The sequence below is a fragment of the Antennarius striatus genome, chromosome 23 (genome assembly GCF_040054535.1).
Source record: "Antennarius striatus isolate MH-2024 chromosome 23, ASM4005453v1, whole genome shotgun sequence".
Taxonomy (NCBI): Eukaryota; Metazoa; Chordata; class Actinopteri; order Lophiiformes; family Antennariidae; genus Antennarius; species Antennarius striatus.
The window spans coordinates 9,795,423-9,817,500 of record NC_090798.1 but is presented as its reverse complement, the minus strand read 5'-3'; the positions used below and the strand labels follow the sequence as shown (position 1 = coordinate 9,817,500).

Genomic DNA, 22,078 nt, shown 5'->3' with positions numbered 1-22,078 from the left:
GAACCACCTTGACCCGATCAACACCGGACTGGACCAGGTCTCGTACAGAACCAGGTGGATATTGTGGTGTTCTGGTCTTGTCTCCAGGTCTGGGTCTGGCCTGTGTTGGTATCGGTCTCGTGATCCGTCTCCTCGTCACCTTCTCACTAGTCCATTTTGGGGGATTCAACCTGAAGGAGAAGCTCTTCATCTCGGTGGCGTGGCTTCCGAAGGCCACTGTACAGGTCAGTACCAAGCCCCACCCAACAGAACCAAATCATTCACAGCCAGAACCCTCCCTGGACCCGAAATACTCCTACAAGAGTCTGTGATGTCACATATCTAGGATCCCTCTAGAACCTCACAAAGGACCAAGAGTCCATTCAAACTAATTCTGAACCACCAGAACCACCAGCAGAACTCTGGCAACCTCACGGGGAACCCCCTGAGCCCCCTAATGTTTGCTATCAGAACCTGGACTACCTCAGACCCTGTGGACCCCTGACCAATGCTGTTTGTTTGTATGTATATTGCGTGCCAGGCTGCAATTGGCTCAAAGGCGTTGGACATGGCGAGGGAGGAAGGAAACGAGGTCTTCATGAAGTATGGTTTGGACGTGCTAACGTTAGCCGTGTTAGCAATCCTGACCACGGCTCCAGTCGGAGCACTGGGAATCGGACTGGCAGGGCCACGCCTCCTGGATCGACAGGTCAAAGGTCAGCAGAAACACCCACAACAGACCTGATTCTGTACGTGCCAGCCTTAATGCTAAGCTAATCCCAAATCAAAATGAGTAAGCAGGATATATGAAATTTATTTTCATTAAACCAACATTTGAAAAAGAAAAGAATCCTTCGTTTGTTGCTTTGGAAAAGAAGCTAGCTCGTTAGCATTTAGTTAGCGTTTAGCATCGAGCCAGTGCTTTAGCACTTCAGTAGTTTTGTCCCATTTATAACCTCAGCGTTTACACAGGTGGTTAGCTTCCAGTTAGCTTCATGAAAACAAAGACGAAAACAATGGATGATGATGGATGATGGATTTTGACATTTCAATGACATTTTTAATTTTACCTCAGCAGATGATGGAGAAGGTGGAACCACAGTGCCAGCCTGCAACGGGATTGGTCCAGAAAAAGGACATGTGACCCTTGAGAGCAGGCTGTGAGCTTGTGATTGGACAGTTTAAGTCCACCTTAAATATTCCGCTCTCTCATCACTTTGATTAATGAATAGTATTGATTAATAGGAAATAAATGTCAATACATATGCTTTTCTACAGAAGCTCAGGAAGGACGAAAACACAATCGATCAGCAGTGAACAAAATGAAATGTAAAATAAAATCATTGCCATGACGACTGTGTGATGTTTAATCCATAAATGTGAAGGTTGTTGGAGGCGGAGCTTTTGGTTTTGATCCGAGTCGGCTGGTTCTGGAGCACCAGATGGAGTCTGGGCTCTTAAAGGTTTGTTTAAGGTTTGTTTTCAAGCACGCTGTTGCTACTTCCTGTTAGCTGGTTCACACCTCAGACCACAACTTCCATCAGCGACTGACAAACAGGAAGAGGGTCGTTCACCCCGGTCCTTGTCTCCCTGGCCTGTGATTCAGGTCCACAGTGAAGTCTCCACCCGATCTCGACCAGAACCGCCTGACGCACAGGTCTGGACCAGCATGAAACAAATCAGGAGGGATTTTCTAGCTTGGACAAAGCCTAGCTATAGGATAGCTGTTAGCTAAGCTACACTAATAGCTGCTGCTCATAGCTGGATTCAGGTGATGTTGAAGGAGCTGTTTGTGGTTCTAGAACATGGTCACAGGAAGTGGTGGTTGAAGGTGGCTCCGCCCCCCACAGTGACTAGACCCCACCTGCGGGGTATTCAACAGGATCGTTCCACCTAACCGTCAGTGAAGCTTCGGCCGTGACACTATGAGGAAGATACTGCTCTTCATCCGTAAGTCGACCTTCACCAGGACGTGTTTTCGCTGGACCGACTGTTTCTTATCAGACTGGTTCTGGTTCTGTTTCAGTGTTGCTGAGGCTCATCCAGATGGCGGTCGGCTGTCATGGTGAGCTCAAGGTCCGCTGTGCATCGCGCCTTTGATGCATTCTCCGTTTCCTGTCCAGAGACAGGAACCTATTTCCTGCCTGTTGTTGTGAAAGTGTTTTATACATTAGACACAGAGAGGCGTCTGATTGGTCCACATCAAGGTGTTGGGATATAGACCGGTTCAGACTGGTTCAGACTGGTCCAGACCGATGTGGACCGATTAAGACTAGTTAAGACCGGTTCAGACCGGTTTAGACTGGTTGAGACTAGTTCAGACCGGTTTGAACCGGTTCAGTCTAGTTTGGACCGGTTCAGACTGGTTCTGAAAGGTTCAAACCGGTTCAGAGAGGTTTGACTGACTCTGCTCCTCAGCCTGGGTGGCAGTCTTTCCCAGCAGGTCTCAGTTCTTCGAGTATGAGCCGGTCTCCATCAGCTGTGAGCAGTTCGGTTCTGGTGGCTGGACAGTGTGGAGGTACACCACCAACAGGTGGGTCCTCCAACGACCACTGGACCTTGTGGGATTCTGGAGGTTCTACCCGGTAACCTGAGGTGTGTGTTTCCAGTGTAGACCCGGTTCTGTCTCAGTGTGGCTCCAACTGGGGCCATCAGGTGTCGTCCGTCTGTGAGGTGAAGACCATCAAGAAGTCCGACAACGGCGTATACTGGTGTGAGTCTCAACAGCAAGACAGCAGCAACACCATCAACATCACCATCACAGGTAACGCACATCCTACACGCGTCACCACTACCAGGTGTAGTTAAGTACAGGTGTACTTAAAGTACAGGTGTTGTTTAGTACAGGTGCAGTTAAAGTACAGGTTGTAGTTTAGTACAGGTGTAGTTTAGATACACTTGTAGTTTAGTAGAGGTGTCGTTTAGTACAAGTGTTGATTAGTGCATGTGCAGTAAAGTACAGGTGTAGTTTCCCAGAAAGACTTTTCACTCCGCCCTGGAACAGCCCCAGTTCCGCTACCGGCTCTGCAACGGATCTGCGAACTGGGCCCAGAACAGAGTCCACTTGCACAACAGGACGGAACCAGAACGGACAAGGACCGCGTACCCAAACCAGATCGGGCGCGGAGCCAATCCGGATCCCTTCATCAAGCAGCTCAGCCATCCGGTTCAGAACCGTTAATGACTTGGCTGATCCGGTGCGGACCCATTCCAGAACTGTTCATGAAGCGGCTCATCTGGCGCCGCCCCGGTCCGGAACAGTTCATGAAGCGGGTCAACTGGCCTAGATCTTTTATTCAAAATGGCTCATCTGGCCATAACTAGCAACAGAAATATTCAAAATCTAGCTAACTCACGTCGACGTTGTTCTGAAAAGGCTTGAATACTTCCCCTAACCAGTCTCCCTTTATTAATAGGAATTAATCATTCAATACATTCAAGACCTGATAATATGTTAGACCATATCCTTCAACCCACACTATGAGTTTCTGGTTAAATTGTCCTGTGTAGCAGCATAATAGCTTTGCTACGGCTGAAAGCTATTAATTATCAGTGAGACTCATCAGAAAAGAGGTCAAAACATACTGTAAATAGAAAAATGAAACATAACCATGAATTTTATCTGGAGTATTTTACTGCCAGGTCTCTCTGAGCAATCAATTACCAAAAAATATAATGAATGATAATAATCCTGACAGGAAGACATGAAAACCAAACATGACAACATTTCTTTAACTTGGGTACCTGAAGATGCACTCATTTGAAGTACCAGGACGCCTCTGGAGTCTCCCCTATCAGCTGCAAGGTTGAACCACCAAATCGCACATCTGATTATGTTTTCTTCAGTCCCGGCATGGCCGTGTCTCTTTTTCACAACATCTAAAATCACGTAAATTTTCACAAAAAATTTCATGAACTCCCATAGACACCAGTTGTAATGTTTTTAAAAAATGTGTACAATCATTGGCTAATCATTGGCTTTTAAAGTGACATTTTGCTGCCTGACATTAGGTGTCAGGTATTTGCATTGTTGACAAAACTCAGCAAATTTCATGTTTGAACAGTGAATTTAAAGACATAGTCAGATACTTGTTAACTTGTTACTTTAACTCAATGCAAATGCTGAAAACATGTATAAACAGTGATTGTTATAACTAATATTATGCAGTTCTAATTTAGTCTTGTTGCGGCTGACGAATGACCAACTGACTAAACAGCCGCTGCAATGCAGGCTTAACATCCGAGACAACTCATGACGCGCACGCTGCACTCCGATCGACACTTAGTCATATTTGAGTGCCCGTAAAACAGGCAATAATACATATAACACATTCACAATACCGTATGTCCAATGGCATTCAAAGCATTTGAAACGTCCATTGCGGTTGACAGAAATTCTCACCCCAGTTCTCATCTCAGGCCATAACTACAAGTAATCGGTGAACATAGGTGAGTGGCATTGGTTATTAATTTCTGAAGAACACACCCATAGCGCCACTCTTCCCACCACAAGCCAATACAAACACAATCAGGTCCAAACTTGGTCCAAAAAGTCATGGATGGCTCCTACAACTCTATCTTACTCATTCTGACAGGATGGCTTACCACAAACCTGAACTGTATTTATTCTAATGTGGTCCTTCAGGACTGGATTAAACTCAGCTAAGCAAGGCATGTAGCTAATGTTCAGTTCTCCCCACCTCCCAGACAAAAACATTGTCCAAAATTTTAAACTTAACTTTAGCTAAAGTGATACCTTAATACATTTGAGAATCACTTAAGCTAATGTTGATGCTAACGTTGATGCCAGCTCTATACCTTTAGCAAGCCTAACTTGCCATAATTGAACATTTCAGAAACAACGAAACAATTGGCATTTATCTATCGTTACGATATCCGACTTGCGCATATGTCACCTGCGTGGGGAAAAATAAGCCTGCTTCAAACATGGAAAACCAATGGGTGATCCGAAAGGTCGGTCCCAGATGTGTTCAAATGGATGAAACAGTGTGCTGCCAATCCTGTCAATATCCCCTGGATTGATCACATTAGCGTTCGAATTGCTGACAGACAGTTTGCGTCGTAATTACTTTACAATGGATCCAACCAGAAAGAGATCCCAAGTCCGGGAACATTTTGAGCTGGTGCCGCCGAACAAAGTAGATTTTAATTTCTAAGAAACATATTTTCAGGCTTTGTTGCTCACACAGTAGAAAATAATAAGGGGTTACCGATCCATGATGCTGTGATGATGTCTCGGAATCCCGACTTTTATCTCTCAACACAGACCTTGTGTTTTTCCTGTGACACTAATCATCCTATGTAAATAACTTACATGGACACATATATCAGTCAGTCAGTCATCTTCAGATTACCACCGCTGTATCTGCCGCAGCGGGTCACGGGGAGCCAGAGCCTATCTCGGCAGCATAGGGCGTGAGGCGGGGGACACTCCGGGCACAACGCCAGTGCACCGCGGAGCCACACACAAAGACCATTCACACACACTCATTCCTAAGGGCAATTTGGAACGGCCAATCAACCGGAAGCGCATGCTTTTGGAGGTGGGAGGAAACCGGAGAACCCAGGGAGAACCCACGCAGACACGGGGAGAGCATGTGAACTCCACACAGAGCGGGACTCGAACCTGGGTCCGCCATGTTGTGAGGCGGCAGCGCTAACCAATGCGCCACTGTGCCGCCTGGACACATATGTGTATATTTATATATTGTGTATATTTATATTAAAAATACATGCATGAACATGTTATCTATATCTTTTATTGCTTTACTGAACCCAGCAAGAACCAACGATCATAAAACAATTTCCTATAATACATGACTACAATATAGCAAGCAAGGATTAACACATTGATCTAGATTATATTCGGTTTTATTCAGAAAATATATGCAATATGAATCATCAAAGTGCTGTTTTCTGGGCACATTGACAATTGTGTGGTTGCAGTACAGTCACTCTGCCAAAGAGGGCGTCCATATTCTCAATGAATGGGGTGCCGACTAATAAACAGTTTTATGCACAATTGTTGCAAACGGTTCGAAGCCCCGTGGGGCGCCATTCAGACATCACTAAATATGCCGCACTAGACCGAACAAGCGCATCACATTTACATACACATACAACATAACTACTTCCACTCACAACAACAAGTACCAAAATAATAGCGTCACATTATTATGCTTAACATCTATGATTAATATAATTTTGCCAGTAAGATGAAAGTAGATATTAAAAAAAATTTTGACTGTAGTCTACTTACAGCATTTAGCTATTCAGCAGCGTCCTCATCCAGCATCTGTGGGTGGAGAAAGTTGCGTACATAATGGGGTCATCCAGGCTCCGTAATGTTGTGTTGACCAATCACGGAACCCATGCATGTATTACTCTCCATCCACACGTAACCTTATAAGTGCATTGATCAAGAAGTTTATAAGCAGTTTATAAGAAGTTTATCAAGAATTTCCACCGTGACGTGTGGAAATTCACACCGTTCCTTCTGGAGGGAGACCTCCATCACAGAGTTCTCCCACCAGCAGACGGCGCATTCCAGTCAGACCCAGAACTGGTGTAGGCGTCTTCAGCGAGGAACATGAATGAATGAATGAATAAATAAATTTTAAACTTTAATGAAACAGACGAACAAATATTCAACCGTCAAGAATCAACGCCCCCCGGCAAGACGTTTCCTCATCATCGATCAGCTCATCACAATCGGTGTCAGGTGCTATCTGGGTGAATTTGCTTTGCGAATCTGCCTGGCGTCTGCACCGATTCCGCTGTTTGACTGTCCGCTGCCCACAACTGGGCCGTTTCCTGGGTGCATCCCCAAAGCGAGTGAGCCAGTGAGGCGGACCTGCTGATGTTAAGGGGTGATCCACTCTGGCTTCGGGTACTATGTGGGTTAGTATCAGGTGTAGTTTAGTACAGGTGTGGTTTATATACACTTGTAGCTTAGAACAGATGTAGTTTCTGACTGAAGCGTTTACTTAGTTGTTTCAATCTTTGTGTGTTCAGGTGGACAGGTGATCCTTCATGGCCCCACCCACCCTGTGAAGGAGGGCGGTGATGTCACCCTGTACTGTACAACCATGTCTCCGCCCTCCGCCACCCTGAAGTTTGTTTTCTTTAGAGGTGACGCCCCCATTGGGACGGCGTCTTCAGGTCACATGACCATCCACAACTTCTCCAGGTCCCAAGAAGGCGTCTACAGGTGCGGCCTCGTTGGAGGAGGGGAGTCTCCGCCCACCTGGCTGCTGCTGGAAGGTCACAGATCAATGTCTGACGTCTATTGATCAAGTTGTTTATTACGTGCCGATCGTTTGATGAATAGGGCGTGTCCTCAGGTGGCCCTGCTCCCGTCCAGCTCACCCTGCAGCCCGTCTCGTCTCAGCTGTTCGAGTACGACAACCTGACGCTGGACTGTGGCGATGGCAGCGGTGACCGGGGCTGGAGGGTCTTCAGGGCCGTCAACGGCTCCACCTCCCACGACAGATGGAGCGTTCAGGTCTGCGAACCCGAGTGGGGGGCGCCGACCGCGTCGGGGTGCATCCTCCAAACCGCCAAGAAGACGGACAGTGGCATGTACTGGTGTGAGCGTCCGTCAATGCAACGCGGCAACGTCATCAACATCACCGTCTACGGTACCTGACATCCATCCATCCATTTTAATGGAACATGTGTGACCTTTGACCTTTGACCTTTGTGTGTGTTCAGACACACCAGTGACCCTACAGAGTCCGGTTGCACCGGTGATGGTGGGCGAAAAAGTCACCCTGCGCTGCAGAACCAAACGCCCGTCTTCAGGCCTGCCGTCCGTCTTCTACAAAGACGATTCCGTCTTGTTGGCGTCGCCCACGGATCACATGACCATCCACCTTGTGTCCAGGTGGGATGAGGGCGTTTACCGCTGTCACGTCAGCGGTCATGGCGACTCTCCGTCCAGTTGGCTCTTCGTCCGAGGTTAGCGGTCCAGCTCAGCATCCGTCCTCTTAGCTCTGCCCTCTGCTCTCCCTCTTTCACCTGACCAGGTGTTTTTGATTCTTAGGCCCCCACAGCCCCGACCCCTCCTCTGCAGGGTTGCTGAGTGTGCTCCGCCACTTGGTGGTGGTGTCGCCCTACTGCATCTCTACCATCCTGATGGTGTCCCTATGTCTGCACAGGTCCACAGGTAGCCTCATCTGCTAACAGCAAGCTAGCAGCGCTAGCTACCACAGCTTCATGCAAAACAATACCCTGAGCAAAGAAAATTCAAGTATATTTAACAGTAGTCATTTTGGTGATGTATTGTTATTGTCAGTGTTTGTGTGTTCGTCCGTCCGTCCACCAAATATCTTCACAACAGTTGCAGATAGAAAGATGAAGGGAAAAGCACATTACTCAGGTGGCAAAGGGGATGAAAATTAGATCACAACCTTGACCTTGAAAAACTAGATCAAGGTCAAATTTTCACTTTTATACCGTTTTAGGTACACATCTCTGAAACCTAATGAGATACAATTACAAAACAAAAAGCAACATTTTCAGGAAGCCAGAGGCAAATAAAAGGTGATGATGACCTTCACCTTGGGTGAAAAGCCAATACTCACTAGTACAATATAGAATTCATTGCTGCTACCATTATGAAAGTAGGACAGGGTAAAATTTTGAATTCAAGCGTGTCGGGGGATATTGCAATCCCTGATTACCTTGTTTCATTTTAGTACGATAGTATGCTAGTATTAGCAAATTATCATTAAACAACAAATATCTGCGGTCAGCAGTGCCACCGCTTTGGGCTAAAAATGTCAGTAGCACCTGAACACATTCTGTTCATTGTTGAGATGATGATTTCACAAAAACTAGCTTCAATGCTAACAAGCTAATCAGCAATTCTTAAAATTTGTATAATTTCTTGGTTATCTGCATGTTCTCAATCTATCAGTCAATGAATTAGTCAGTCAGTCAGTCATTCAGTCAGTTTCGTCATCACATTTTCCCACCACGTTGTTGACGACATCATTGTCTTTGCAGGAGTGAAGGAATCTGTTAACATGATGATGCCTCCACCCAGTGAGGACGATGATGATGATGTCATCAGGGATCATCCGTATGAGGACGTCGCTGCTGGTGTCTCCACTGAGCATCATTTCTGAGCCCCTGTTTGTTTTTTTAAATAAAGTTGTGTTTCCTGTGTATTGTTTCCTGTGCACTGGCTGCTAGCATGCAAAGTATGAATTAGTCTGTAGCTTACGACACCATCTTAACCTTTATTCAATCCACAGTTTAAAGAGCACTGAAGTCAGAGCAGGAGGTGAGACAGCAGCTTCAGGCAGATTTAGTATGCAGTCCTCTGATTGGCTGAGTCTGTGGACGGGCGTGGCCAAAGGCCTGGTGAGGAAGAACATTTCACATCATGAATGGACCGCCAGAAAATCCTCACCAGATAACAGCACCGTCCAATCAGGTGGGGTTCCTGCTGACCTGTGGGCCCCCTCTTCCTCGCCCAGAAAAGACGGTGGTCAGACCGCCGTGTGAGGTCACATGACGCAGGGGGCGTGTCCTGGAGGCTCGCAGCTCTGACAGAAGCTCAGGGCTGGACAGCGACAAGCGAGCTGCACGGAAAACACAGGATTCATCGTCACTGCGACACCAGAGTGTCATCTTCATCACCGCGTGACATCACATGTTTACGTCTCTAAACGTTTGTCTTAATGTTGTTTATGTCTCTAAACATTTCTTTGTCTTAATGTTGTTTATGTCTCTAAATAGTTGTTTGTCAGAATCTTGTCTTTACGTCTCTAAATGGTTGTTTGTGTTACTGTTGTTTTACTCTGTTGCTGTTGTTTATGTGTTTGTTTTGGACAGGCAGATTTTCACCTTCTTGTAACTTTGTCTTCAGACTTTGATGAGCATCTGTTGATGAGAGGTGACCAGGTTCTGGTTCTGAGGTGGGTGTTGATGAAGGTGCTGCTGCTGCTGATGAAGGTGCTGATGAAGAGTTCATATTGCTCTTTGACCTGTAGAGACAATCACATTCAGGGAACTACTTTCCCTGACGTTGTACAGTGAAACTGAATGCATTCTTTCGACCTGCTGGACCCCATTTTTTGGACCGGGTCCATCTGAACCGGTTCCGGTCCACTGTCTGCTGACCCCGCCCTGCTGCCGAGGCCCCACCCAGTGCTCCCAGAGATACTTACGGACTGGTCCGTGGTCGGTCAACCCGCCGTCAGCTTATCCAGCGTCTCAGAAACCATAAGTCCACATTAATCATTAGCAGGTTTAACGGCCTGATTGTCATGGTTACCAGGAAGTGAGAGCCAGGTGGACTTTTGTCATTTGGGCGATCATTCTTGGGATGGGATTATAACCCTTGAGCGACGGCCGGGGAAACAAAGAGACAAGAGACTAACAGGGATTAAACCATTAGCGTTGGCTGTAGGGCCGCCGGCGCTGTTGTCAAGGGCTTCAGGTGAGCCTGCGAGTTATGTAATTGATCAGTTTGTCCAGCAGGACTGGACCACTGTCCTCCAGGGAGGAGGTAGCGTCCATGAGACCCAGAACACGACCCGGATCAAGTGGTCATCAGGAAGTCCTGTTAAACTCCTCCGTACCACCAGGGGCAGCAGGTTGTTAAAGGCTCTGTCACTTTAAGACAAGAGGTAGTGATGTGTTTGACAGGGAAAGGAAGCTAACTCCAGACCAGGTCCTGGATGAGGTTCTGACCCGGATGAAGGTCCGGTATGGGCGGCGGTCCAAAGAGACCAGGCCCCTGGTGTGGCAAGATGCTAGCGAATTAGCTAGCTTAAGCCACGTCTCCAGAGACACCCATCACTTTCTGACAGATAACGTCATTAGCTGACGAACTGAACACACCTACAAACACCTGTAACCAAAAACCGATGGGATGGGTTTAAACCCAGGTGGATGTGTTCTAAACTCAGTTGGGAGTGAAGCTCTTTGGACGGTTTTTGGTTGACTACTGCTGAGGAGTTCAGAAGGACAACAACAACAACAACGACTCAAACAGAAGAACAAAAGCAGTTGTTTTTGTTTTGACTAATTTTTATTGACAGTAATGAAAGAAACCAGTTTCACACATTTTGTTTGTGTCATCTGTGTTTATGTGTTTACAAGTGCTGCTTGTTATTATGCGATGCCCGTTGCTAGGGGTAACACGCCTGCGTATGGACCGCGGTGTTCTTTGTCCTCATTGGTCGGTTTTCTTCGGACGCACCCGTTGTCTCGCTCTGGACAGGAAGAGGAGGGGCAGAACCAGACTGCTGGGCAGACAGAACCAGACAAGCCCCAACCACAAGCCACACCTCTCCCGTGACCCTGTCCCCGGGGACAGGAAGGCTACCGGGATGAGCAGCATCGCCACGAACCGGAACACCAGCACTCCCAGGATGACCAGGATGTTGTGGAAGGCCTTCAGCTTCGACGGGCCCGCCCTCTGTCTGGTCCCGCCCCTTTCACCTGGCCCTGGACGAATCAGAACGCAGAGAGCGGAGATGCAGCAGTAGAAGACAAAGACACACGTGAGGGCGGTGAGGCAGATGGACGGAATGGTGGAAGTGAAGGGATTCTGGAAGGACATGAACCAAGCGGAGGAAAAGCTCAGCAGCCAGGAAACCCCTACAGTGGCGTTCCGGACCCAGACCGACCTGGCGCTTTGGAGGCTCCGGTAAGACATGGGGTGGACGATGGCGAGGTAGCGCTCGCCACAGGTCAGTACGTGGAACATCGACTGCGCAGACAGGTTGACGGTCAGCAGGTAGATGCCGACCTTTGTCAGCCAATGGGCGTCGGCCAGGATGCCACCACAGGTGAGGGCTGAGCCCAGGATGCTCACCAGCTCGATAACCACCATGTTATAGGTGCAGACATCGGCGTGGCTGTACAGCACTCTCCCAAAACTCCGCCGCAACTGCTGCACCCCCAGGGACAGGACCAGGAAATAGAGAGGGACGAGGAAGAGGATGTTGGTGACGCTGAAGGCGACCATACTGGCGAGGCCGTAGGTGGATTCCAGGCACGAGAGGAAGAACAACGAGGAGGAGGGGGGTGGAAGAGAGGCATGATGGGAGGAGAGGGGAGGGGGAAGTGAGGCATGATGGGAGGAGGAGGAGTCAGCTGACATTACTGACAGATAGAAAAAACAACAGAGAGATCGTTAGATGTACAACAGGAGGGGCCCCTGAGGGGCCCCTTAGGTCACTCCTATCTGCTTACCATCAACAGACACCGCTTCAGAACCCAGCCAGAGCCCCACCCACAATTCCAGTTAAATATAAAAGCTTTTCCTTTAAATCAGGACCAACACGACTCACCAGAGCTACAGAAGCTAAGGAAGCTAAAAAAGCTAAAGAACCTGAAGAAGATACAGAAACTAAAGAAGCTAAAGAAGCTAGTGGCGGTAAGGAAGCTACCAGTGACACTGAAAATCCAACTGTTGGTTGACAAACCTTTTTCTGGAACTATTAGTTCCTGGAGCCGATTGATTTATTGATTGATTAGCTGATTAATTAGCTGATTGATTAGCTGATTGAAACAGCAGTGGCAGACGTACCGTAGCTGTGGTATGTTGGTCTGAGCCGCTGGCGTCCGACCCGTCGGATGGAGGTGAGTCTGCCTGGAACAGGATGGCGTCGGTCTGGATGTGAGGACCAGGTTCAGACTGTCTGGGTTTGTCCTGTAGGCAAATCGTGTCCATCTGACCGGAGCGACGGCCGACGGACGGGGCCCCGGGGCCCACGTCTCCCGCCCGTTTGTGGTTGTTCACAACACAGCAGCCGTTGCTTAGCAACATCATCTGCTGAGGTCACCGCTGGCCTGGACAAACAAAAAGCAGAGGCAGACCAGGTGGCCCCTGAGGGTCCTGAGGGGTCATAATGGGCCTTGAAGGGTCCTTTGGGGTACTGAGGGTACAGAGGGGTCCTGAGGATTCCTGAGAGGCCTTGAGGGGTCCTGAGAGGTCATGAGTGTCCTGAGGGGTCCTCCTTTTTGGTCCAGTCTGACACAAGTTCTACTGACATCAACATGAGGTTCTGTTCTGTATTCAGAAATGAAGATCCTGGACCTCCAGACCAGAAGCTCCATGTTGTTATAACAGCGCCACACCCACAGGGGGCGTTTCCTGTTCAACGGAACAGGAGGGGAGGGGAAGTGGGCGGAGAGGAGGGAAGGAATTCCAGAACAGAGGCTTCCTGTTTGGTGACAAACAGTCAGAGGGACGGAGGTGGAGAGACCCTAAGAGGAGTGCCGCCAACCAGTTCCGAGCCGGACCAGGACTCTGAATGAGGAGGTCTATGGTGATCCCTGATTGGAATCCTGATTGGACGCTTAATTGGATGCCAACCGGCCCCGATCACAGCTGATTGATTGGAGGCGGAGCCAGAGTTTGAGGGATACCAGGATGAGTGGACAGGAAGTGGTTTGTGAAGGCTGGCTGAGGAAGTCACCGCCAGAAAAGAAGCTGCGGCGTCACGTGAGTACAGCAGGAACTGGAACTGTGTGGTGGTACCAGGTCTGGTACCACGATTAGTTTGAGTCCTGTTTTGTCACGCCTCCTGATCGTGATCCAATCAGCTTCATTTTATCTCCAACAAACAAATACACACACACACACACACACACAATCACACACACACACACACATACACACAAACACATATCTGGAATGCCTTGCTGGTGAGTAGAGCTAATCTCCTGCAAGTTTTTTTTATCCCTATTGTTCTCTTTCATGCGGCACGGTGGCGCAGTGGTTAGCGCTGCCGCCTCACAACACGGCGGACACGGGTTCGAGTCCCGCTCTGTGCGGAGTTCGCACGCTCTCCCTGTGTCTGCATGGGTTTTCTCCGGGTTCTCCGGCTTCCTCTCACCTCCAAAAGCATGCGCTTCAGTTTGATTGGCCGGTCCCAAATTGACCGTAGGAGTGAGTGTGTGTGTGAATGGTTGTTTGTTTCTATGTGGCTCTGCGGTGCACTGGCGTCGTGCCCGGAGTGTCCCCCGCCTCACGCCCTGAGACTGCCGGGATAGGCGCCGGCTCCCCCGCGACCTGCGTTTGCGGATTAAGCGGTTTAGAAGATGAATGAATGTTCTCTTTCATACTTTTCTGTGAAAGAACTCCATTACCCACAATCCCTCTCCAGAGGCAGCAGGACACAGTCTGTATACAGTAGATGGACTCCTACAAGTGGACACACACACACATACATACATAAACACACACACACACACACACACCGTTAGTCCAGGATAAACCTTGTCTGACTTCCTGTTACACACATCAGACGAGGAGCAGAACTGAGTGAGAGGCCATTTCTGTGGCAACAAAGTGTAGGCGGGGCAATAAACACAGATGTAGTGTGTGATTTCTGTTAGCAAAGCATTGCTAACTGGAGGCAGCAGGAAGTAACTGAACCATCGACCAATAGAAATTTCTGAAAGACGATTACATGAAGTCGAATCCAGTCATCTGATTGGATGGAAGTGAGGACGAGAACGAGACGAGGAAGAGACGAGAAAGAGACCAGGGAGAGTCCATCAGGTCTTTAACAGACTTGTTCAAGTTGGTTGGAGGAAGTGACCTTAAAGCCATTGTGTCAACTTCCTGTCGAGGTCAAAGGTGAGAGAAGAGGAAACAAAGAGAACAACTGGACAGAGAGACGAGAGCCAGAAGTCAGAGGTTGTTCCAACACGAGCACAGCTGATTGGTTCACCAGATCAGGACACTTCCTGTTTGGTAAACATGGAAAGTCAGATCAGAACCCTCAGCTCAACACACGCGCACACACACACACACACACACACACACACACACACACACACACACACACACACACACTGGGCCTGGGTCTGGACATTTGATGTAATCCGGTCTCAAACCCCCCAGGCCTGGAAGAGGCGCTGGTTCGTGCTCCGGAGCGGTCGGCTGAGTGGGGAGCCGGACGTCCTGCAGTACTACAAGTCCCAGCATGCACGGCGGCCCATCAGGACAATCAATCTCGACTTGTGTCAGCAGGTGAGGCTGGAACCCAGGTCAGAAGACTGGGTTCTGATACTGCTGTTAGCATCTGATGCTAACATCCTCCTCCTCCTCTCCTACTCCTCCTCTTCCCCCTACTCCTCCTTTTACTCTTCCTCTTCCTACTCCTCCTCCTCTCCTCCTCCTCTGCCCCCCTCCCTCCAGGTGGATGCTGGTCTCTCCTTCCCCCAGCAGGAGGCGGGGAGCAGCTTTGTGTTTGACCTGCAGACAGCGGGCAGGACTTGGTACCTGGTGTGCGACTCGGAGGAGGACCTGAGCCGCTGGGTGTCGTCCATCGTCCTCCTGTGTGGCTTCAACCCTACACCTGGAGGGGGTTGTGGAGGTGGGCGGGGCCACCTTGTCCTTCATCCTTCTTCTAGTTCTGCTTCCTGTTTGAGATGCTGAGTCTTTCTTCTCAGTTCCGGACACGCCTGCCACCACCCTCACGGCAATGACATCATCTGCTGCTATTGCTCTGGCTACAGCGTCGGCCCCGCCTCCCTGCGGTCCAGCGCAGCAGGGGCAAAGTGAGGAAGACTACCTGTGGTCTCAGAGTCACGGCAGGTAAACACAGAGAAGGATGAAAGCTCCAACAGCTGGAGTCCTGACTCCTCCTCCGGATTCTGACTCCTCCTCCTGACTCCTCCCCCCGACTCCTCCTCCTCTTCTCCTGTGGTGTCTCCTCCTCCAGAACTCCTCTGGGTCCTGAGACAGACTTGGACAACCCCCCCTTCTACGTGGCATCCTCCTCCTCCTCCTCTTCCTCCTCACCTTGCCTACACCAGTCTCTGTACGCTGCCATGACATCTGACCCCCCGAAGCAAGGTAGACCTCACTGTCCCCCCTCTCCTCACCCCAGGAAACACTCCCTGGAACTCCTCCTGGCTCCGGTGCAGGTTCCCCTGGGGGGTGAGTCCTGCACCCCCAGTGGTTACCAGGTGCCCCGCCCAGCATCCACCTCTCACCCACGACCACCCCGCAGTCCATCCTCTGCCCCCAGTGAGGGGGGCAGAGGATGGACTCCTTCCCCACAACCCCAAAAGCCCCTACCCACTGTTCAGGGAGACTGCTCAGCTTGGAGGTCAGAAGGAGGAGCCTCGAGTAGAGGTAAGATCTTAAGCCAAGTCCAAGTCCAAGCCCGACCCGGCCCGAAATTCAGGCCGAGTCGGGCTCAAAATGTCAATAATTACATTTGGGTCGAGTCGGACTCGGGGTTATCTTTTGCTAACTTTTTTTAATAAATATATATTTATATATTATGCATCTCAAATGATCTGTGGATATTAAAACTAAGGAATACCTTAAAAAAATAAGTAATTTAGGTAAAACAGCGAAGGCGCTGTATAGTAATTTTGGGTTTGTTTCGGGCTTGGGCCTGCAAATCAAATTAATTGATTGGGTTCGGGCCGGGTTGGGCTTTAATAGCCGTGGACCTGGGTTGGTTCGGGCTTTTTTAGGCCTGATCTTACCTCTAGCCTCGAGTCACACCAGCCCCGCCCCCACAGGTGAGAAAGAGAGTCTACTGCTATAACTAGTAATTCAACTAGTACGTACGACTGCTAGTTCAACTAGTACAACTGCTAGTCCAACCAGTACAACTGCTAGTTGAACTAGCTAGTTTTGGTAAATTGGATCAAATATTAGTATAAACAATCCTTCTGGTATCTTGGTGTGTTTTTATTTGGTGGTTTTATTAACAGGAGATTAGTTTTGGATTAGTTTGGGATTAGTTTGGGATTAGCTGGATAAGGCCTCATGACAAGAACAACACCCTGTTACTTTCACTGGTGGCTCCTCCTCCTCTATATATAAATGTATGAATAAAGGTGAAGAAACAAGAGCCCCTATTGATGCTAGCCTGTTAGCAATATGATAAGCATTAGCCAGAATTAACTTGATTTTATGATGGGGACAACATGTGGTTTGACAGATGTAAATTCAGGCTAGCTAGCGTCTGTGTTTCCTGGACGCGGTCCTGAAGCCGGTTCTTCAGACTGGATCAGAGCGTTCCCGATGGATTATCCTAGAACAAAGATTGTTTGTTGACATTCTGGAATTAGTTCATTTAGTGAACTTTGGAGGAAGGAAGGACCGTCGGCCATCACATTGAGGTGAGGGGTGATCGGGAACGTGGGACAGGTGAGGACGGTGACAGGTTCTCACACCGCCCTCAGTATCTGCCACGTGAATTCCAGCATTGACAAACTTACTGACGTTATTTGCAGAAGGATATCCTGTGGTGAGGATATGGTGATCCTTGTATAAACTCTGAACGGTATATACCCTCACAACAAGCCATGGATATCCATAAACATCTTGAGTCAGCAAGAAACCTGCTAGGCTATCATTGACTTCTCGTCAGCCTTTAACTCCATCCTCCAATGCAAGTTGAAAAACTAATTTAACAACTTTGGTTTAGATTCAGGTTTCACTGGTTGGGTGCTTGATTTTCTTACAGATGGAACCCAAAAGGTAAATGGGAAGTTATCTGGAGAATTAACATCATCCACAGGCTCACCCTAACTTTGTATCTTCTTGTACATCTTGTGTACAAATGACTGCAGAAACCAACATGCTGACAGATACATTATTACATCACGCTTCAAAGCGGTGATTTACTGTAATTGTCAGCGTTTCTGTGTGTTCGTCCTTTCTTCTGTCTGTTAGTCCATCAAATATCTTTGCGACCGTTGCAGATAGAAAGAAGAAACAAAAAGCACATTACTCAGGCGGCAAAGGGGATGAAAATGAGATGATGACCTTGACTTTGAGAAAACTAGGTCAAGGTCAAATTTTAACTTTTGTACAGTACACTCAGGAACTGGAATAGATAGAAAGACGAGGGAGAAGGCCAGTGTGAGCAAGACTGTAGATCAAAGCTGGTGCTTTGATCTATGATAGTGGGTCACAGCACTAGCTTTGATCTTTGACCTATGCAAGTAGGTCAGGGAAAAATTTTGAACTCAGGTGTTTCGCGGGATGTTGCAGTCTCTGACTGCATTGGTTCTCGTTTCCTTTGCTGTCATCTGTTGCTATGGTAACCTTGGTGTTAGGTGGAGGAATCCCCTTAACAGCGTTGTGAGGGGGGCTGGCAAGATGGTGGTGGTGCAACTGAGATGTGTGACTGATATATATAATGAGCAGGTGATCAAGAAGTCAACATCAATTATAGCAGACAGCTGCCAGCCCCCCCCCCCCTCCCCCTCCGCCCCCCCCCCCCCAGATTAGTAGGTCGACAGGTGAACTGGGTGAAATTAGTGGGGCGACAGGTGAACCAGATGAAAATAGAGAGGCAGGAAACCAGACTGGTAGTTGGGGCCCATGCAGCTACTGAAGCTGTTGCCACTGACGACCGTGCATCTGAATGGTCTCCTGCTCTTGCTCCAACGAAGATATCACGGATGCCAAGCGGGTCGCGTTGAAAGGGCTAGACTAACGGCTAGAGCCGCTAACCGGAGGCGAGTCAAGCCCTCCATCCCCTCCGTCATCATGGGGAACACGAACTCGCTACCGAACAAGTTGGACGAACTGACGGCGCTGTGCAGGACTGAACAGCGCTACCGGGAGACCAGCTTGTTTGTGTTCTCTGAGATGTTGCTAACTGGTGACGTGCCAGATGCTAAAGTCGGACTAAACGGCTTCTCCTCCGTACGAGCAGACCGGGACACGAACACCACTGGTGATAAGAAAGGAGGTGGATTAATCATCTATACCAACGATAGATGGTGCCATCCGGGACATGTGACGGTGAAATCAACACTGTGTAACCGCGATCTGGAGCCAGCAGCTGTTAGCATCAGACCCTACTACCTGGCGCGTGAATTCTCACACGTTATTGTCCTCGCCGTCTACATCCCTCCACGGGCGGACCCTGAGACGGCACGAGAGACCATCTGTGGGACCACCTCTGCTCTTCGGACCCGGCACCCGGAAGCGCTCGTCATCATCACCGGTGACTTTAACCACGTCACCTTGGACTCATCTCTCCCCACAATGGTCCAGTGTGTAGACTGTCCCACACGGAAGAACAGAACCATCGATCTGTTCTACACTAATGACCCAGTTTAATTTGTTTCTAATGCTATTATGTTGATCTCCTCCTCCTCCTCCTCTTCCTCTTCTTCATCCTCCTCTACCTCCTCGTCCTCCTCCAGGTGGCAAGTCATTTGGCGTTCACCATTCTGTATCCAACAGAAATAGGATGTTTGAGTTCAGCGAGAGCTTCAGCAGCTACTTTGTGAGTTCAGACCAAACGTCCATCCTGCTCATCTTCATCATCCATCTTCATTTTGTCTTTTTTTATGTTTTTAATTAATTTATTTTACTTAGAATATTTGAGCCATTTTGTCTTTTATCTATAATGTCTTATTTATTCGTCTGTACAGCACTTTGGTCGACTGTGGTTGTTTGAAAAGTGCTTAACAAATAAAGTTGGATTGGATTGGATTGGATTGTCTCTGTCAGTTTAATAAAGGACTGATTCCTCTGGGTGGAGTCTGTTCTGATGAAGACGTGGATGAGAACTACGTTCCCATGAGCGCCGCCACCACCGAGCCTCCATCGGCACCGCGGTCAGTCGCCACAGAGGGCTGAATGTGTGGATTCTCCTCTTCATCTTCTTCTCCTCTTCCTCCTCTTCTTCCTCCTTTCCTCTTCCTCCTCCTGATAAACGCTGCCTTGAAGGTTTTTTCTTTTTTAGAATCATGAACCAACAGTTTTCTTCTTCTCTCGTTCAGGCCGTCTCCTTCCTCTGACTCCTCCCTCCAGCAGCCCAAATATGTCCCCATGACTCCTGTCACCTCTCGTCTCCCCAGCGACCCCACCCCTACCACAGCTGACCTCACATCCCCGGGCAGGCCGGTCCCCCAACCAGCCCACACGGGTTTTCGGAACACCCCTGTGAGTCTGGCCACACCTAAAACCCCACTGGTCCGGGGGGATTTCATGACGACTGAGGCCACGCGCCCCCCAGTCCACCGCAACCTGAAGCCACGAAACACAGGTGAGCAACTCACCTGAGCCTCACCTGATCCTCACCTGAACCTCACCTGAACACCCCATCTGTCCATCCTTCCCAGTGACACCAATCCCTCTGGAGGACTGGCAGGAAGTCCCGCCTCCTGTCCGCTCACCTGTGACTCGAACCTTCACCCGACAGTAAGTTTGGGTGTAAACATGAGATGATGGTTCTGGTCATCCTGGCCAACAACTAAAATGTGTGTGTGTGTCCATCAGGCCATCAAGTTGTGGGTCTATCCAGGTAACCAGTGATCACAGCTCCTCCCCCTCTTCTGACTCTGACGACCCTGATGAGGGTTACATCGCCATGACGACCTCCAATCTCAGCTTCAGCACCAGGGAGGAGGTACGAGACTCCGCCCACTACACCTTCACCCCTCTCTTTTTCCACCCTTCATTCATGTGTGTGTGTGTGTATGTGCTTGTGTGTGTGTTTGTGTTTGTGTGTCATCAGTCTCTGAGGCTCACGCTGCACCGGGCGTCAGAGTGCGGAGCCAGAAGCAGCCCGTTGCTACGACGATCCAGGACTGATAAACAGGTGGAATACCTGGACTTGGACCTCCACGCTGGGCGATTGACATCCAGACAAGTAACACGCCTCTTTCTCTGTCTGCTTTTTTCTGTCTCTCTCTGTCTGTCTGTCTCTGCTGACCACACCTCTTGAACGCCATTGTCTTACAGTCACGGCCTTTGGCGGACGAGGGAGGCGGCAGCGACGAGATGGGCGGGGCAGCAGAGGAGCGTGCAGGAGGCGGGCGTTCACATGTGGACTACGTGGTGGTGGACCCTGAGAGGACCAGAGCTCTGAGGAACACCATAGAAGCATGGCATGATGGGAGGACGTCCAGAGAAGGACAAACACTAGACTGAGGTCGTTAGCATCAACAAACAACAGCACAGCATTAGCATTAGGGTTAGCATCACCAAACAATGAAACCTTGATTTCTGACGATGATCCACATATCAGCTAGCATGAGAAATATTGTGTTGCCAATACTGCATGGTATAGTATTTAAACACACAAGGCTGTTAGCATGTAGCTGTTACCATGTAGCCAGCAGCATGTAGCTGTTAGCTCGCTAGGTCCATACAAGACTTCATTATGGGTTTGACGCAGATTTGTGATGCTGTTTTTAAACATTTCTCTACTGCACAACATAACAACGCAACACAATAACAACAGCACAACAACACAACATAACAACATAATATCACACTAACACAACAACAGATTAACAACATTTACAACACAACCACACAACATAATAACATAACAACAGCGACAACAACATAACACAAAATTAATGGAGGTAAATAAGCGGCATCAAACTTAGCATCAGTTAGCCTCTTCTCTTTTTGTTGAAGACAATAACAATGGACTGAGATTCCAATCAGATGCTCCCCTGATCAGTCTAGCTGATTGATTGGTCATCTGATTGATCAGCTGATTGATCAATTATTCTGTCAGGGTATTCTGATGGTTCGACAGCCAATAAATGATCATTATTACTAGTAAACAATATTAGAGGTGATAGACAGGTCAATTGATTTGAAATGAAATAATGCCGTCGTCATCGGAAACTGAGGATGAGTTCCCTGTGAACAATATAGTTTTCACGTGATGTCTGAGGAGAATGAGAGTTTTGACATCTAGCGACTCATCCCAGGTGTCTTCATCTGAATCACATTCTGACAGAGATATCCAACTGGTTATAATGTCTCGCTTTGGTTTACTGTGTGTTTTGAAAAGTTAATCGCGCTACCGATGCTAAAGTGCTAGCCCGTCAATGGGATTTTCCATATTATGTTAGCATTGAGCTAGCCGCCATTCGTTACTGTTGGACTGTGTGGAATGAATAGCAACTCTAGTTTATATTAATATGTCTTGTATTTACGAATGTATAAGGATCAGGGCCTGTTTTTGCATGTTTTATTTCAGTGTCACAGATCTTCTCAGTAAAATGACCTGTCTATCACTTTTGATGTTTACTTTTTCATAATCGCGCAATAATCTCGTCATAAAAACATTTATATAATACCTCCAGTAGGTCC

At 48.5% G+C, this 22,078-nt stretch overlaps 4 protein-coding genes and 1 long non-coding RNA gene across 15 annotated transcripts in view; 3 read left to right on the top strand and 2 right to left on the bottom strand.

Moving 5' to 3' along the window:
* LOC137590661 (sodium/hydrogen exchanger 9B2) overlaps positions 1-1,263 on the top strand; it is a 5,182-nt gene extending 3,919 nt beyond the window's left edge. The window contains exons 11-13 of one of the 2 annotated variants that reach the window (XM_068308369.1): positions 88-224; positions 521-695; positions 1,058-1,263. In XM_068308369.1, the coding sequence (XP_068164470.1) occupies positions 88-224; positions 521-695; positions 1,058-1,143 (398 nt within the window). In that variant the 3' untranslated portion in view covers positions 1,144-1,263. Of the gene's footprint in view, positions 1-87; positions 225-520; positions 696-1,054 lie in introns of both variants that reach the window. The other variant, XM_068308368.1, reaches the window with a different exon arrangement.
* A 273-nt stretch (positions 1,264-1,536) lies between these two features.
* Positions 1,537-9,160, top strand: LOC137590769 (high affinity immunoglobulin gamma Fc receptor I-like). 3 transcript variants are annotated; one of them, XM_068308549.1, is made up of 10 exons: positions 1,537-1,636; positions 1,782-1,929; positions 2,006-2,044; positions 2,398-2,512; positions 2,589-2,743; positions 7,015-7,263; positions 7,344-7,640; positions 7,714-7,959; positions 8,045-8,167; positions 9,010-9,160. In XM_068308549.1, the coding sequence occupies exons 2-10, from the start codon at positions 1,905-1,907 to the stop codon at positions 9,129-9,131; spliced, it is 1,371 nt and encodes a 456-aa protein (XP_068164650.1). In that variant the 5' UTR covers positions 1,537-1,636; positions 1,782-1,904; the 3' UTR covers positions 9,132-9,160. The 3 variants fall into 3 exon arrangements, with proteins under 3 accessions (XP_068164650.1, XP_068164651.1, XP_068164649.1); XM_068308550.1 differs by having other exon boundaries at positions 1,581-1,929; positions 7,344-7,589; XM_068308548.1 differs by having other exon boundaries at positions 1,583-1,929.
* Positions 9,161-9,231: 71 nt separating this feature from the next.
* On the bottom strand, positions 9,232-10,225 carry LOC137590774 (uncharacterized). The gene is made up of 4 exons (XR_011034483.1): positions 10,179-10,225; positions 9,856-9,995; positions 9,460-9,590; positions 9,232-9,366 (listed from the first exon to the last, which is right to left on the bottom strand). It is a non-coding gene; the product is annotated as an uncharacterized lncRNA (long non-coding RNA).
* Positions 10,226-11,055: 830 nt separating this feature from the next.
* On the bottom strand, positions 11,056-13,025 carry LOC137590770 (uncharacterized). 3 transcript variants are annotated; one of them, XM_068308553.1, is made up of 3 exons: positions 12,551-13,025; positions 11,646-12,123; positions 11,056-11,463 (listed from the first exon to the last, which is right to left on the bottom strand). In XM_068308553.1, exons 2-3 carry the CDS (start codon positions 12,119-12,121, stop codon positions 11,454-11,456), a joined length of 486 nt encoding a protein of 161 aa, XP_068164654.1. In that variant the 5' UTR covers positions 12,122-12,123; positions 12,551-13,025; the 3' UTR covers positions 11,056-11,453. The 3 variants fall into 3 exon arrangements, with proteins under 3 accessions (XP_068164654.1, XP_068164652.1, XP_068164653.1); XM_068308551.1 differs by having other exon boundaries at positions 11,056-12,123; XM_068308552.1 differs by having other exon boundaries at positions 11,056-11,987.
* Positions 13,026-13,171: 146 nt separating this feature from the next.
* LOC137590767 (GRB2-associated-binding protein 1-like) lies at positions 13,172-22,002 on the top strand. 6 transcript variants are annotated; one of them, XM_068308543.1, is made up of 12 exons: positions 13,172-13,468; positions 14,876-15,004; positions 15,173-15,350; positions 15,427-15,571; positions 15,699-16,114; positions 19,162-19,244; positions 19,472-19,578; positions 19,822-20,009; positions 20,086-20,164; positions 20,243-20,372; positions 20,481-20,615; positions 20,708-22,002. In XM_068308543.1, exons 1-12 carry the CDS (start codon positions 13,397-13,399, stop codon positions 20,894-20,896), a joined length of 1,851 nt encoding a protein of 616 aa, XP_068164644.1. In that variant the 5' UTR covers positions 13,172-13,396; the 3' UTR covers positions 20,897-22,002. The 6 variants fall into 6 exon arrangements, with proteins under 6 accessions (XP_068164644.1, XP_068164643.1, XP_068164645.1 ...); XM_068308542.1 differs by having other exon boundaries at positions 13,173-13,468; positions 19,744-20,009; XM_068308546.1 differs by having other exon boundaries at positions 13,175-13,468; positions 15,699-15,832; positions 19,744-20,009.
* Positions 22,003-22,078: the final 76 nt, after the last annotated feature.

Excerpts from the sequence above, each read along its gene's own strand:
- LOC137590769 (XM_068308549.1), top strand. The coding sequence starts at position 1,905 with ATGAGGAAGATACTGCTCTTCATCC. Across the intron at positions 7,264-7,343 it reads CACCTGGCTGCTGCTGGAAG|GTGGCCCTGCTCCCGTCCAG; the intron begins GTCACAGATCAA and ends GCGTGTCCTCAG. Across the intron at positions 7,960-8,044 it reads CAGTTGGCTCTTCGTCCGAG|GCCCCCACAGCCCCGACCCC; the intron begins GTTAGCGGTCCA and ends TTTGATTCTTAG.
- LOC137590770 (XM_068308551.1), bottom strand. The coding sequence starts at position 12,121 with ATGTCAGCTGACTCCTCCTCCTCCCATCATGCCTCACTTCCCCCTCCC.
- LOC137590767 (XM_068308542.1), top strand. The coding sequence starts at position 13,397 with ATGAGTGGACAGGAAGTGGTTTGTGAAGGCTGGCTGAGGAAGTCACCG. Across the intron at positions 13,469-14,875 it reads AAAAGAAGCTGCGGCGTCAC|GCCTGGAAGAGGCGCTGGTT; the intron begins GTGAGTACAGCA and ends CAAACCCCCCAG. Across the intron at positions 20,373-20,480 it reads GCTTCAGCACCAGGGAGGAG|TCTCTGAGGCTCACGCTGCA; the intron begins GTACGAGACTCC and ends GTGTGTCATCAG.